At 39.1% G+C, this 14,453-nt stretch overlaps 1 protein-coding gene across 1 annotated transcript in view; it reads left to right on the top strand.

The window, feature by feature from the left end:
* Positions 1 to 9,289, top strand: part of dennd3a (DENN/MADD domain containing 3a) — a 33,992-nt gene extending 24,703 nt beyond the window's left edge. Inside the window, exons 24-30 of the mRNA XM_085346178.1 lie at positions 2,272 to 2,369; positions 4,076 to 4,230; positions 4,851 to 4,917; positions 4,995 to 5,067; positions 5,174 to 5,292; positions 5,391 to 5,528; positions 7,543 to 9,289. Of these exons, the coding sequence (XP_085202304.1) occupies positions 2,272 to 2,369; positions 4,076 to 4,230; positions 4,851 to 4,917; positions 4,995 to 5,067; positions 5,174 to 5,292; positions 5,391 to 5,528; positions 7,543 to 7,737 (845 nt within the window). The 3' untranslated portion in view covers positions 7,738 to 9,289. The remainder of the gene's footprint in view (positions 1 to 2,271; positions 2,370 to 4,075; positions 4,231 to 4,850; positions 4,918 to 4,994; positions 5,068 to 5,173; positions 5,293 to 5,390; positions 5,529 to 7,542) is intronic.
* The last annotated feature ends 5,164 nt before the right edge of the window (positions 9,290 to 14,453 follow it).

The following is a 14,453-nucleotide window of genomic DNA, read 5'->3' as shown; positions in this document are numbered from 1 at the left end:
AGTTTCAGCCTCTTCCCCTTTTTTATTGGTCATTGTGGGAGTCGATGATGTGATTGGCTCTTTGGAGCAGCAGAGCAATTTCCCAATCTAACTGTGACACTAACGCGCATGCACTGACATATATGTTGACTAATGCACAAAAAAAACCAACCTGGTGTTTATCTGTCATCACTGTGGCACACACTGACATAAAAAACATGCAGATGCAATAAAGTTCCTCAACCACACTTCCTCCCCAGTCTCATATTACAGTAAACGGCAAAAGGAGTTGCAAGATATTTAAAAACATGCTGGGAAGGAAACCTCTCCTCAATCTCTTAAATAAATGGTCATAAATATGTGGACTCTCTTCTTTTTATTGTGAGCTGTGAAATCATAGGAAAGCACAGGATAAGTGCTTTACATAGTGATTACAAAACTGCAGCGGGAATGGCTGTATGGGCTGTCTGGGTCCTGGGGAGGCCATGACTGAGGGTGTGCAAATGTTTTTTGTTTTTGTTTTATCAAGGTTTGCTTGAATTGCGTCGGCAGTGGGTCTGGGATCATTGTCATGCTGAAAAAGTAAGCTGTTAATATTTCAGGGTGTAAAAGTCTCATGGTACTTCTTTTCTCTCATAATTCTGTCAATTTAAAAAAAAAAAAAGATTGCAGACTCTACTTCTTTCTAAAAGGAAGTATAAAGAACAGACACTGACACAAGTTATGAAGAAATGTAAGGACTGCAGAAGTAGGGCTGTTCGATATAACGATATATATTGGATAACGATATAAAAACGTCTATCGTCTATCGCCGAAAACGGCGGCCTTTACAACTTATGTCTAAAAATGTATAGTTTCATGCATCTGTTATACAGTCATTGGTTAAAACACTCGACTCCAGCTACATGACGCGCAGCTGGAAACACTTCCCGCAAGACGAGCTGCCCGAGAGTCACATAATTTATAGAAAATGTTACATTTCTGTGATTTATATCGTTATCGGGACGATAGAATTCTTACATCGGGATATGAGATTTTGGCCATATCGCACAGCCCTATGCAGAAGGTTGGTTTTTTTTTAAGTAATTACCTTAGGGGTTTTTTTCTGTCCTAATTAGTTGTTGACTGTAAACAAGGGGAAGAGAGTTTGTGTAATAAAAGTCTCTGTCTGGACGTGACCTGTGGACTGTTGTTGGCTGGCGGCTTGATCCTGACAGGCCAAAGGGATGAGTGATTTGATGAGAATGCAGATCATTTTATGGCCTTCACAGTCACCTGATTTAAACACCTAAGAAGACACAGTAAACTGTGCGTTCCACCACACCGGAAAAACATTAAATAACATAGAATATCTTTTTTTTAAAAATGATATTCATCCTTATATTAGTGTAAAGCAATAGAAGAGTAACTGCCAAGGAAGTGAAACTATCTTCTTGTAGTTTGTGGTTTATTTATTTCTTTTCTTCCTTTAATATGTCACCTATGAATTGTGGTTATTATTTGTGGCCTTTGTTGTTTAGTGCATCCTTGATTTTTATCCTGGGGCACCGACAGCCTGGCACATTATATGGCAGGAAGACCGTGAGTGAAAAGCTTTAAAAAAAGATCCACAGAGCCATTCAGTGGCCTTCAGCAGGCAGCCATCTGGGTCCACTTAAATACATGCTGGTGGCAGACTAACCCCTGCCACTAGCACAGTCACACTCAGTGATCCACACATTAACAAACACATTTCAGTTCTTCTGTAGCAGTCTGCTGCTCTTTGGGATTTCTGCTGGTGAAAAAGAACAAATCTGGCCATTCAGGTCCTCCCTCCCCGGCCCTCTCGGACTCTTTCTCCCTCTCCGGTTTGAATATAGGTCACTGAATTGAGTTCCTGGCACAGATCCGGTTCACACCCCCTCTCCTCTCCCCTCTGTTCTCACCACACTTTTTTCTTTTTCTAACTTTTTCACTTCATAAGTCCTCTTACCTTCTGTTCCACTGCCCTTTTCTGCTCCTTGAAGTAAAAACACAGGATGTTACTTTTTTTTTCTTCTCCATGAGCTGGGAAATCTGACCGTTGGTTTGGTTGGGTGGAGTCGAGCTGCAAAATAACATTGACATGAAGTGCTTCCCTTCACACTGCTGGAAGAAAACTCCTAAGTAGCCTCTGGAGTAGAAGACAGAAATCTGTATAAGTAATATTCACTGCAGGCCAAGTGTAATGATAGGGTGTTGAGAAATAACTGATTAAGTGTGTGTGTGTGTGTGTGTGTGTGTGTGTGTGTGTGTGTGTGTGTTCTATTTCAGGTCAACTATGGGTATCGGTAAATAAGGGGAAGGTGATGGTGTTTGATGCCTCCAGCTGGTCCCTCACACACACCTGCCATGTTGGGAATGCTAGACTGGTGAGAGGAACACATGAAACGAATAATCAGGCTCAGACTGCTCTAAATGATTGTTTCCAGACATTTTTACTTAACGTCTGGTGCATGACTCCGGTTATCAGTGCAAAAACTCCACCCATCTGCCGTTCAAAACTTTATTTCGAAGGGGCAACCAATCAGAAGAAAGCTAAAACATCTTGTTTAAGACAACGAATGAAATAGATTTTTTTTTAAACTGTAAACTTTAGAACTACAACAGTTAAGCTCTAATGTAAATGTCAATACAATATGGAGCTGGAAATGAACATTGCAGGTCCACTCTTAACACAGTTACAATTTTATTTTTATTCATGAAAATATTTGTATTCAGTTATATGGGTTGGCTGATGCCTGTCCCAGATGTGACAAGGCAAAAAGGAGGGGTACGCTATGGACACGTTGCTTGACTAAGGGCTAAAACACACAGGCAGTCAGGCATTCCTGACCAGATTCATACATGGAGTCACCAGTTAGCCTAACCTGCATGTCTTTGGATTGTGGGAGGAGGCTGGAGTATTGGAGGGAGAGGGAAAACTTTCCAACTCCACACAGTTCAAATCCACTGACCAGTTGTGTCAGTGGATTTGAACCTGGGACTGTCTTGCTGTGATATAACAGTGCCATAGACTGCACTACTGTGCTATGCATGAAAATCAAAAGAAAAGACCCAAAAAAGCAGTAGTAAATATTCAAATTTGATCCTTTCACACAGTTAAGCCTCTACATGTTAAACTGGCTTCTCTAAACCTCTGCTAGTAGTCTTTTTTCCACCACTAAATAAAAACACCTGGCCAGATGTTTGCTCATCGCTGAACTAAATCAGCAGATAAGCACACCACAGACATCAGGTACATATTAAGTATATATATTAAGTGGTTTTTGTTTCTCCTTCTCTGGCTTCACTTCAAACATTATCTTTCAACATGAAATCTCATGTTTGTAGGGAATCCATGGTGTGTTTTGAATAGTTTACATTCCCTCAAAGAACAAAGCATTTTCCAGTGATAGCTGGCTGGAGGGTTGAAAGCACCAGCCAGTGGTCGAGCTTCATAAACATTTTCTCCAGGAGAAAGGATTTGTGAGGTTTTAAGACACTTCTTAAGTCTAACCCTTACTTCAACTGTGCAGTTCAGTTACATGAAATATGTTGGAAGTGTGAGACAGAGATGGGCGGAGTATGTGTTTTCACTTATAAAACACTGGCATGACGATTTCTAACTTTCACCAGCAGCGTGAAAACAGCTGTTGAGAAAATATCATGAAATTATTGTAGACAAAGTAATTTAAACATTTTTTCTATTGATAATTTTTAGCTGTAACTTCCAAGTCTATTTGCACATTCTGTAACACAGAGGTACTTGATATTAGAAGTAATGTTTGTCAGGTAGTGTTTCAGTAGTTTATTAGAACAATTTTGCCGCCTAGTGGACATGCTGAGTATTGCGTCCTGCATGAAGCTCTTAGCAGCTCAGCTGGAAGAGCTTCTGACATTTAAAAATATGCAAAGACACCTGCTGTGGCGACCCCATTGTGAATGTGGGAGCAGCTGAAAGGAGCTTTAGAATTAATTGACTGAGTTGTTGGTTTTTTTGTTACCCAGGTAGAAGATTTTGAAGATCCAGGTTAAAAATTTGTGTAAAGCTGTAATACCTGCGGACTCGTGCTCAGAAACATGTTTCTGGTTTCAGAACTGCATGTTGGAGGTTGACAAAGATCAGGTGTGGATGGGCTCTGAGGACTCAGTGATCTACATCATCAGCATAGTGGCCATGGTGTGTAACAGACAGCTGACTGAGCACAGGGCAGAGGTCACAGGACTGGCGGTCGACAAAGACAAATACAGGTAACGCAGAACAACAGCCACAACAAAAATACACAATCACCCCCCCCCCAACTCGGGCCGCACTGCCTCACTGCCCTCACATCACATACCGAACACACCTTCCCAGATTTTCTGCTAAAGCTGCAAATTGTCTCCTCTCTCATTCTAATGTGCTGTTCTTGCTGTCACTCTGCTGTTTCGACCCTTAAACCTCCAGTATTCTCATGGAGGCTTTATAAAGAAGTTTATTCATCACTGCCAATATGATATGTATGAGTACCAACTTCTGATCGAGGGAACACCCAGTTTCTGTTTGTGTATTCTAATCAAACAGTTAATAATTTCAGTTATAAATTCGCAGTTTAAAGAAATGAACTTTGAAACAGAAAGTTAAGAAAAACAGCAAATAAGCCATCAGCAATATAAAAGCATTCAATTTGTTTGATGAATTTCTTGAACTTGTATACTATTCTTATTCAGATGAATAACAATATCATAAGTCGACTGGTTGTTTCAGCAGTATTATCATTATTGTTAGGTAATTAAAGTTGTATTCAAGGAATGGAAATGTTTGTGTCTAATCCACTCTGTTCTTGAAATGTACATTAAAAATAATCTTACCAGCCTGCTTTGTTCTTCAGCCAAAAGGTGGCATACTCCTGCAGTGCAGAGGGGACAGTCATGGCGTGGGATGTCTCCACATTGCAGGTTGGTTTAATATCAACCATTGTTCACACCTGTTTGCATTTCTCTTTCAGCTTGTTTGACTTTTCCTTTTCCTTCAGGTGAAGAAGCACTTCCGCCTCTCCTGCAGCCGTCTGCAGTCCATTTACAGCTGCAGCGGCACGCTTTGGTGTTGTAAGTTTCCTTCACACTGGACAGTTGGAAAAATGGAAAATCTGAGACTTTGATGATGTAAAGTGAATACCCTCTCTTTCCGTCTTTCCCTCTGGTCTGGTTTAAGGCTCCAGAGACAGGATAATGGAGGTGTGGAGGAATGGTTCATTAAAACGTTGCATGAATTTACCAGAACAACAAAAAGGCTCCACAACTACTTTCAGCTGTGCTCTGATCTTACCAGAGGTACAAACACACATTTTGCTCTTAATATTGTTTTTCTTTAATAAATGTATTTTCATTTTGTAAGAGTGACCCCGTTTCACCTGATGTGTTTGTGTCAGCGGGAGGAAATGTGGAGTGTGTGTGCAGATTCTGGAGAGGTGTCTATTTGGCACATTAAAGACTGCAGCAAACCGTTCCACCGCATCACCCTACAGGACTGCACCGGATGCTACTGCATAATTAAAGTTAAAAACCAGGTTAATACACACACGCACGCACACGTACAGAGCAATATGGAAAATATTCTTATTTTTATGGTTGATGTTAATATGATAATCAGTGAGTCTCAGAAGTGCTAATTTTTCACATTTGAACATTCAAAATACAATGTTTTTGTTTTATTTTTATTTGTTTTAGTCCTTCTTTAATTTGTTAAATTCTAAGAGAAGTTAACTAGTTGCAATAGGAGCTTAGGGGAGAGTGGGGCAATGTAAGAAATCTTTCAGTGAAGTTAGCCTTTCAATCATGAATACAACACAAGAATAAAATGGGTATAATGCGGCTTCAGGATCTTAGTTGTTATTCAAACCATAGCAGCAGAAGCAGATCATTAAAAACAATATAAGGCACAAATAAAGGGGTCCTTCAGTCTACTTGCCCTTATGAGGAGCAAAGCTCCATCCACACAAAGCCCCCATCCATTCACCATAAAAAGTTAATGACATTCAGCGACTTCAAGTTTATTTTTAGAAAGAGGGGCAATACATATTAATGAACATTTTAACAAATGTAAATATGCCAGATTATAGCCTTGGGCTAATTTCCATCTGCAGACCCTCTGGCAGGTTGGTGTTAAACACAAGTTAGTAAAAACATACAGAGACACTATTTACAGGTCATGTGACAAGGACAAAAACAGTGATCACATTATACTAGAACAAACAATGACAAGGAGAGTGGACACAGAGGACAGTATAGATAACAATAACGGAAACACATCAATTATATTGCACAAACCCAGTATTGTATATGCCCTGACCGTCGTGATATTGCGTTCACCCATTGCACTAACAGTTGTTTCCCTTTTTGTAATACACTAACTCTTTTTCCCGTCCAATATAAAACATGATTATTAAACATGATTACATGTTTGTGTGTCCCTCAGCCGCCCTTTTAAGTGACTCTTAAAGATGGGTAGACTTGTACTTTCCCTCACTGACAGTGGAAGACTATTCCAGAAGCTCACTCCCTGATATGACAGAGCATTCTGTGAAAAGGTGGTCCGCCTGAATGCCAGTTCACAATCACCTCTAACAGTGGCTCGAGTCAGTCGAGACCCGGCAACACTGCTAGACTTTTGTTTAATAAAATCACTCATTGGTGGAGGCGCCAGACCATGTATAACTTTGTATATTAGACAGGCAGATATAATTTGAAATTAGTAAAATTTAAAAACTTGTATTTTTCTAAAATTTGACAATGGTGATATGAAAAAGGTTTTTTTTATCTAATATTTTCAATGCTCTTTTGTAGCACACTTCAATTGGCCCAGTAGCAGCAGAGCTCGTATAGGACCAACTTGTAATACAATATTCAATATGAGCCAGTATCATTGAGTGCAGGAATGTAATCGCTGCTGTGTCTGTTAATGATGTGCGGATATGTCTAAAGTTCTGTATATTAACATTTACAGTTTTCACTACTTTTTTTTAATGTGTTTTTTAAAGGATAATTTAGAGTCTAGTAGCACTCCCAAGTACTTAAATTCCTCAACATTAATTAATGTTAATTAATTCTTGTGCACCTTTGATCATTGTATTGGTGCACGACAGTTTCAGCTAAGCTTTAGCTGTCAGACTGTCGGCCTCACATTTGACTCTGGAATACTTTGGCATACACAGAATTTTGTGGTCAGCTGCAAAGACTGCAAGGTACCCAAGTCCTGGCGATGCAAAACAAGCCCAAATCACCATGTTTCACAGTTGGTATGAGGTGTCTGTGCTCACATGCTGTGTTTAGTTTTCACCTGTGCATTATAGCTAAGCGCCTCCACTTTGGTCTCAGCTGTGACACGTGATGTCACATGTTATCTAAGACTGCTCCTTTGCTAGCAAAAACGGAAAAATTAGTGTATAATTCTTTAGGATGAATTTGGCCCCACCTGCTCATCTTACCCCACTTTCCCCCGGTTGTTAACGAATGTTAATCTTAACTGATGCTTGAGAAACTATTTGACATTTAACCAAATTAACTAACCTCTTTGCTGTGTAGGTGTGGGTTGGCGGCATGGGTCGCAGTTCAACCAAAGGGAAGGTTTACATCCTGGACACAGAGCGGTACCAGGTCCTGAAGGAGCTTCACGGCCATACCGACAAAGTGACAGGGCTGTGCTCAGCTGAGGACCGCTACGTCCTCAGTGGAGCTGGAAAACATGATGGGAAGATCGCCATCTGGAAGGTGGAGTAAAGAGGCAGAAGGACTGAAATTATGTTTTATAGTCAGAGTGCAAGTTCTCACTGAATTCCCTCTGTTCAAACAAATCCTGGATAATGAAGGGAAGATCCATATTTGGAAAGCACAGCAAGGAGAAAAGCAATCTGCATCACCGGGATATGAAGGAATGCAAAGAAGCTCAAAGTCTACATGAAGTATGACCAACCCGGGCAGCTTCTCCTGTCTTCTATGAAGTTAAGATTAGAAATACTAACAGAACTTATTTTATCATTTAATGAAGGAAAACTCAAGACTGAAAGAGGGAAAGTGAGCTCATGTTCTGCTGGATAATTTTTCAATCCAAAATGCATCAAAGTTCACTTTAATGAAGGTTTTGAACACATTTAGTGTTTATGTAAGTGCGAACACACATGTGGTAACAGCGTGTGACTGAGCCATACCTCCAACCGTGTTTTTGACGTTAGTGTCTGCAGCTCAGAGGAGTCAGAATACCCTGAAAACAAAACTGCGGTTGAAGATTTCACCATCACAGTGGGAAAGCCCCGATAGAAGATTATTTTGATGAAGGGGATGCTTTAATGGACAGGAAATATGATGATACGCAATGGTGGGAACTGGGCTTAAACTTGATCGACACTCAGGTGTGGGTCAGAGGATCTGCAGCAGCTGGAATATGTTTGAACAGGTAATAAAATAGGGGCTAACTGTACAGTATGTCAACAGTAAGAGATATTTTTCCATTGTTGGACAAAGTTTTTCCTTTAATTTTTTTTTTTTTAAATCTTTGTGAAGGAAGTTATGTATTTGTAGTTTTTCCCTCTATCAGGAGGATTATGTAGAAACCAACTGGCCAATTTCCCGTAAAATTGCCAAGCAGGTGGAGTATGGGTAAATGAAGGAACCATTTTATTGTTTTCTGGGTTTTTAACACTATGTAGCCACTTGAAAGTCAGAGTTGCACATGTTTGTGACAAATTACAAAGGAGTTAGCATTGGGTTTCTTTGGATCAAGCTGAAAAAATCTATCACATTAGATTTTCCCCGTAAACTTTATCCAGAATTCACACAAGTGGACTGCAAACCAAGCTTTACCAAAGTTATTGTATAGATTTTTTTTCTTTTCCAAAGATTTTCAGTCTATTATAGCCAATCAAAACCAACGACAAATAGGAAGTTGTGTCACGATGCTGCATCGTTTTGATCTACAGGTTGAACTTGACATACAAACTTGGACTTCAGCATTAGACCTCGAGCATGCTCAGTGTACAGAGGCATCTAGTCTGTTTATTTTCAGAGCAGTTTAACAGTTTTCTCTTTGGCAGGCTGCTGTTCAAGAAGATTAACCAACCGAAAGGTCAAAATTCCTGTTCACGCGGTGCCTTACAGATATTAAACATTCCGATATTTATTAGGTTAAATCAGGCTATAAAATGTTTCACGCATGTTATAATATATTTATATTTTGTGATTTTAAGATGGCTTTCAACTCAGTGTTGTTTTAATAGTAGCATTATTTATATTAACTTAGTGGAACTGGAGAAAGTGTCTCACACATAGAGAACATTAAGAGTTTTAAGCATTTATTAAGTGTATTATAAAACTAAAGCCAACTTCATCATCACTGGTTCTGGTTCACAGAACTATTTTTACATTTTGTCATCTGAGGTTCAAACTGAAGGTTAAACTTGTCCTTTACTCTTGTATTTATACTCTGTATATAACTGCGACAAATGACGATGTTGTAAATTAAACGAATGACAACTCAGCCATTGTATTTATACCTTTGCAACCTTTGCTTTTGCACAAGCATGAAAATGTACATATTCTCTTTTTTTCTTTTTCTTTTTTTTTTAAACTGACAGTCAGTACACTTATTAAAGGAAACCTCAAGTCTGTTTTTATTCTCAGCAAACCGAAGCTTCAGTGTACTTTCTGCTCAGTTAGAAGGATGGTTCACAGGATGGACAACAATAAATACTTAATGAAAAAACAATTTAAGACTCCTCTGACTTTGCGTCTTTCTTTTGAACTAAATCCAAATAATAAAAAATGCTGTTTGCTGATCAATCCTGAGTGGTTTCTCGGACTCACAAACTATTGCTCTATTAGTTCAGTTGGCTTTGTCGTCTAACCAGTGTAATGATTTGTTACTGCGCAAATCTTGACCTGCATACTGTTTGCAAAACTGTTTATTTTGCACTTTCTAGAGTTCGTCAGAAGAGGGCGCAATTTGATACCAAGTTCATATTGGGTAAAGCCTGAGGCTTGATGAAGTGGAGGTTCATAGTTTAGAGTTAGCGACATTAACACAGTTCAGACACACATAACCTGCTTGTTTCCCCTGTGAACTAATAATTGCTTGTAAAACGTTTGAAATCAGTATAAATGACATTTTAATTTTCAATCACCAATTTAAGTTGTTTTACTTGGAGTAGAATTTATTTTTATTTCAATAAATATAAACTCATCACACTGACAAACATGCAACTAGCAACTATTACCCCAAGATTAAAAGAATAAAAACCGGTTGATAATTTCAGGTCTGCAGTGTAAAACTGTTCAGAAAACAAAGAGGCTATTTGACTCCTGGCTCAATCCCTGCTTAGGCTGCAGGGTGGGAGACCTGCAGTAACAAAGGTACAGCAGACTGGGTCCACCCTGCTCAAGTGTCCTTGAGCAAAACACTGAATCCCTGCAGGGCTGCTGTTATGTGAATGACCTCCCTGTGGAGTTTGCCAAGGTGTTTTTACAACGAGGCTTCTCTGAAAATCCTTTCTAATACTCAGAACACTGTGTTATATGCACTTGCGTGCAGTTGTATTTGTGTGTGTGTTTGACATTGTTTTGTAGCAAAGCCATAAGCAGCTGTTAATCTCTCACCATGCAGGTCCACTAATGCCTCAGCACAGTACATGATAAGTTGTTTTCTGTGCCTCCTGCAGCTTTTAATCAGTTTCCTTTAATCCATAAACTTTTACTTCAGGAAAAGGAAAACACAACTGTTTGTGCTGCACTTTAACATACAAAGGCACAGTAGTCTGTGCTATAATGCTATAGAGAAGTTCCTGATGCCTTTATTAAGAATTTATCAGCTAATGCTGACATGCATGTTTTATTCATCTTCTTTTAACTCTCTGTTATATATAAAATAGGCAATACCTCTGTAGTTGTTGTCCAAACAGCACCCTTCAACATAATGAGTCATGCCCTTAATGTTCCATTCTTTTTTTTAAATTGCCTTCTTTTCAGTTTAATTTATACAGCATCAAAACACACGATTAACGTCAAGATACCTTATACCTTTTTTATATTAAAAAGTCTACACAACATTTGGCAACAGTGTGGGGAAAAAAACCCTTTAAAGAGGACGAAAGCCCCGGCAGATCTAGGCTCAGGGTGGAGCAGCTGCCTGCATCGGCTGACTGGAGTGGGGAGAAAGAGAAACGGTAAACTGCAACCGCAGCAGGAAGAAGAGAAAATGTGGACATGCATGTGAATGTGGCATACACAACAAATGCACCACATGTGATAAAGAGGGAGTATCCCAGCAGCCTGAGCCCATAGAAGTGTTACAGCAGCAAGGGTTAAGCCCGGGTTAAAGAAATTTTGAAGGCTAATTTTAAAAGGAGACAATGCGTCTGTCTCCTGAATCCACCTTGGGAGCTGGGTCTACTGGAGAGGGGCTCTTCAAAGCTTGTTGAAACACAAGCCAGCATGCAGTCTTAGAGCAAAGTGCTCTATAATAACATGATAATATAACAAATATGATAGTGTAAGGTCTTTGATAGCTTAAAGTTTTCAGGCTTTGCATATAGGGAGAAAAAATTTGAATTCAATTCTGGATTTGATAGGGAGCCAATGAAGAGATGCTAATATAGTGGCAATATGATCTCTCTTTGGCCTGTTTCCCCATCGATGCGGTGCTGATGCAGAGCCATTTGTGCCTTTTGAAAACCAGCCTGCATTTCACAGGAAATGAAAACTGAATGCTACGCAGCGTTAGGATAACTTGGGCACATTTCTGTGGAAAGAACATAACTGCTGAGTCAGCAATTCATAGCTGGGCCCAACACGTTTGTGCTAACTGTAGTTTTGTCAGTGGGAATGTGTGGAACTGGTTCTAGATTTGGCTTGGGCACCTTGTACATGGAAAAGGGGCATTTTCAGTACCCTTGCTTATTGAAAGCATTAACAGCATAAACATATTAAATGACTGTTTGTAAAGAATATAACCTGTTCCTTGAGTTCCTTGTCTTGTGTTTAGTCTTCACGCTGTGGGTTTCAGGGGGAAGGACATGTTCTGTATATATGGGACAGCTGAAAAAAAATGTTGACGTTGTCTGTGGTTTGAACAGACAACAGTTCAATGCTCAGCAGAATTTTTTGCCAGCTGACCATTGTCCACTTTAAAACAGTAAGAAGACACTGCTTTGAGGGTGGGACAATATTTTTTCATGTCAGACAACTTACATTGCTTTAACATGTAAACAGCGTTTATGCAGAGCCACATAAGTCACAGTAAGATTAGCAAGACTGCATTTTTGAGTCTATAAACGGGGTCTTGAGATACAGCAGGTCATAGAGTTCAAGCGAGACGTGATTTTATGTTTTCTGTAACAACTAGTCGGTTTAGTTTTTGCAAACTTCACTCAAACAGAAGTAAATAGCTCCTCTGTTGGGACCTATTTATACACATTTATTAATAATGACTACAACGAATACAATATTTAAAACACATATTCACAGAAAAAAACATTTACAGTACTGACTCATTGGTTTACATTATTTCTAAAAGCATCATGTTTGCATGTCTTCAGTTAAGTATGGTTACAGTTACGGTTAGGGGTCAGCTTTTGGGCCGTCATTGATGACGGCCTTGACCTCAGAGGGTTAAACTTTGGAGGACGGGAGCTCTGCTCATGGAGTCGCCTGTAAAATAATACAGTGTGTTTGTTTTAGTAACTCTGGTTTCTTAAGTTTAAACAGAATTTAAGCTGCTTTTTTAAAGCTACAATTGCACCATGATACTTTTAGAGCTGTTTTTGTTTTAATCAATCATATACATGTTGCATTTCATAAGGTGTTAATGATGTAAACAAGCCATAGATTAGCTGACTAATTGATTCAACTGGCAGCAATTTTCATAACTGATGAGATGTCAAGGATTCAAGCAGCCTGCTTAATTGTATATAAATTGTTAGCAGCCCCAGTCAGCTGACTGCAAATGACTAATTTAACTAACTTCAAATCTGCTTGGTCTGCAGCACTTAAGCACAACTGAAAGTGAAATGATGGATTTACAGCTTTGCAATATGATAGTGACACTTCTTTTTGGAAAACAATCTCCATCAACAGAAAATAAATAAAATATAGCTAATGGCTCTGTGTGAGTTACAGCTCTGCACCACAGTGTCTGTCTTTTCTTTTTGAAACAATGAATGTGAAAAGCACAAATGAGGGAAACTCAGGAGGGAAAATGTTACTGTATATTAGAATGGGTGGTTTTTTGGATTGGGGGGGGGGGGGGGGGGGGGGGTTGCATTCAACAATAAAATGCATGTCTTAGTAGTTCATCATTTATTACAGTGTAATATCAGAGCCTTTTTAAAGGAAATTTGTCCCCTGAAAATCCTGCGATACAGTTAGCAACGCATAACCATGGATATTGCTTTGTCAGCTTCATGAGTTTTACTGATTTTATGAGAAATTTCCTTTTGATTGGATTTTTCATGTTTAAAAGTCCCAGACAGAAAACGAGGCATCAATCATTTCGTATCTAAATTATGTTAATATATAAGCACTTTTGTTAACCTTCCCTCCCAAATCAACAGGCCTATTTACCTTTCCAAAGGTGTGAATATGGAGCTTATTTAATTTGACCTTTCAGCAAGAAAGTGAAGCCAAAGTTAACATTGCTAGAATTTAGACGATGGTCTTAGAATAATCAATGAAATGACATAAAAACAATCTGTTATAACTGAGGTCCTGATTTCAAGGGGATGTTGTGGTGTGTGAGTTTTCCCCTAATGTTGTAGCCATGAAGAGAGAGCAAATTTAACATTTCTGTTTACTCCTTTATAACCATCACTTTTGCCTTTATGATGTTGCTGTTGTCACTATATTTGTCCTCACCTTCATTTGCATTTGAAATTTTATATGAAAGAAAGAAAGAAAAAAAAGCAATAATACTGAAACAATAAATTTAAAACTTACAAACTGCAGGGATCCAGCTTTCTCATACTTATTGCCCAAAACAAATTAGATGTTTTGAGGCCAACTGCTCCTTATTAGGCTGCACAATAAATAGGGAAAACTGGTTTCCAGCAGTTCGTTTTATTTTCTTCTTTTTTCTTCTTTATAAAACTGGATTTTAATACAAGGATGTTATACATTATGCATTGACCCAAACCTGGAGGTCTGTGGGCTTGTTTGAAAGGATTGCAAGGAGAAAGCCTCTTTTACTTTGTGAAATGAACATGGAAGCTTCTGGAAGACTTCTGGAACAAGGTCCTTTGGACAGATGAGACCAAAGTGCAGATGTCTGGCCAAAGTGCACAGCAGCAATTTTGGTGAAAACCACCCACAGCACATTGGCAAAAACCAATTGTTAAGCACGGTGGTGGAGGGATGGTGATCTGTGTACAGGAACTGGACACCTTGCAGTCGCTGAGTTGATCACGAACTCCTCTGCTATACCAAAGTATTCTACAGGGAGTGCAGAATTATTA

The sequence above is a fragment of the Diplotaxodon limnothrissa genome, linkage group LG22 (assembly GCF_057381915.1).
Source record: "Diplotaxodon limnothrissa isolate DT_005_m linkage group LG22, D_limnothrissa_male_GT1.1, whole genome shotgun sequence".
Taxonomy (NCBI): domain Eukaryota; kingdom Metazoa; phylum Chordata; class Actinopteri; order Cichliformes; family Cichlidae; genus Diplotaxodon; species Diplotaxodon limnothrissa.
The sequence above is the reverse complement of the archived record's forward strand: the minus strand, read 5'-3'. Positions and strand labels throughout refer to the sequence as shown.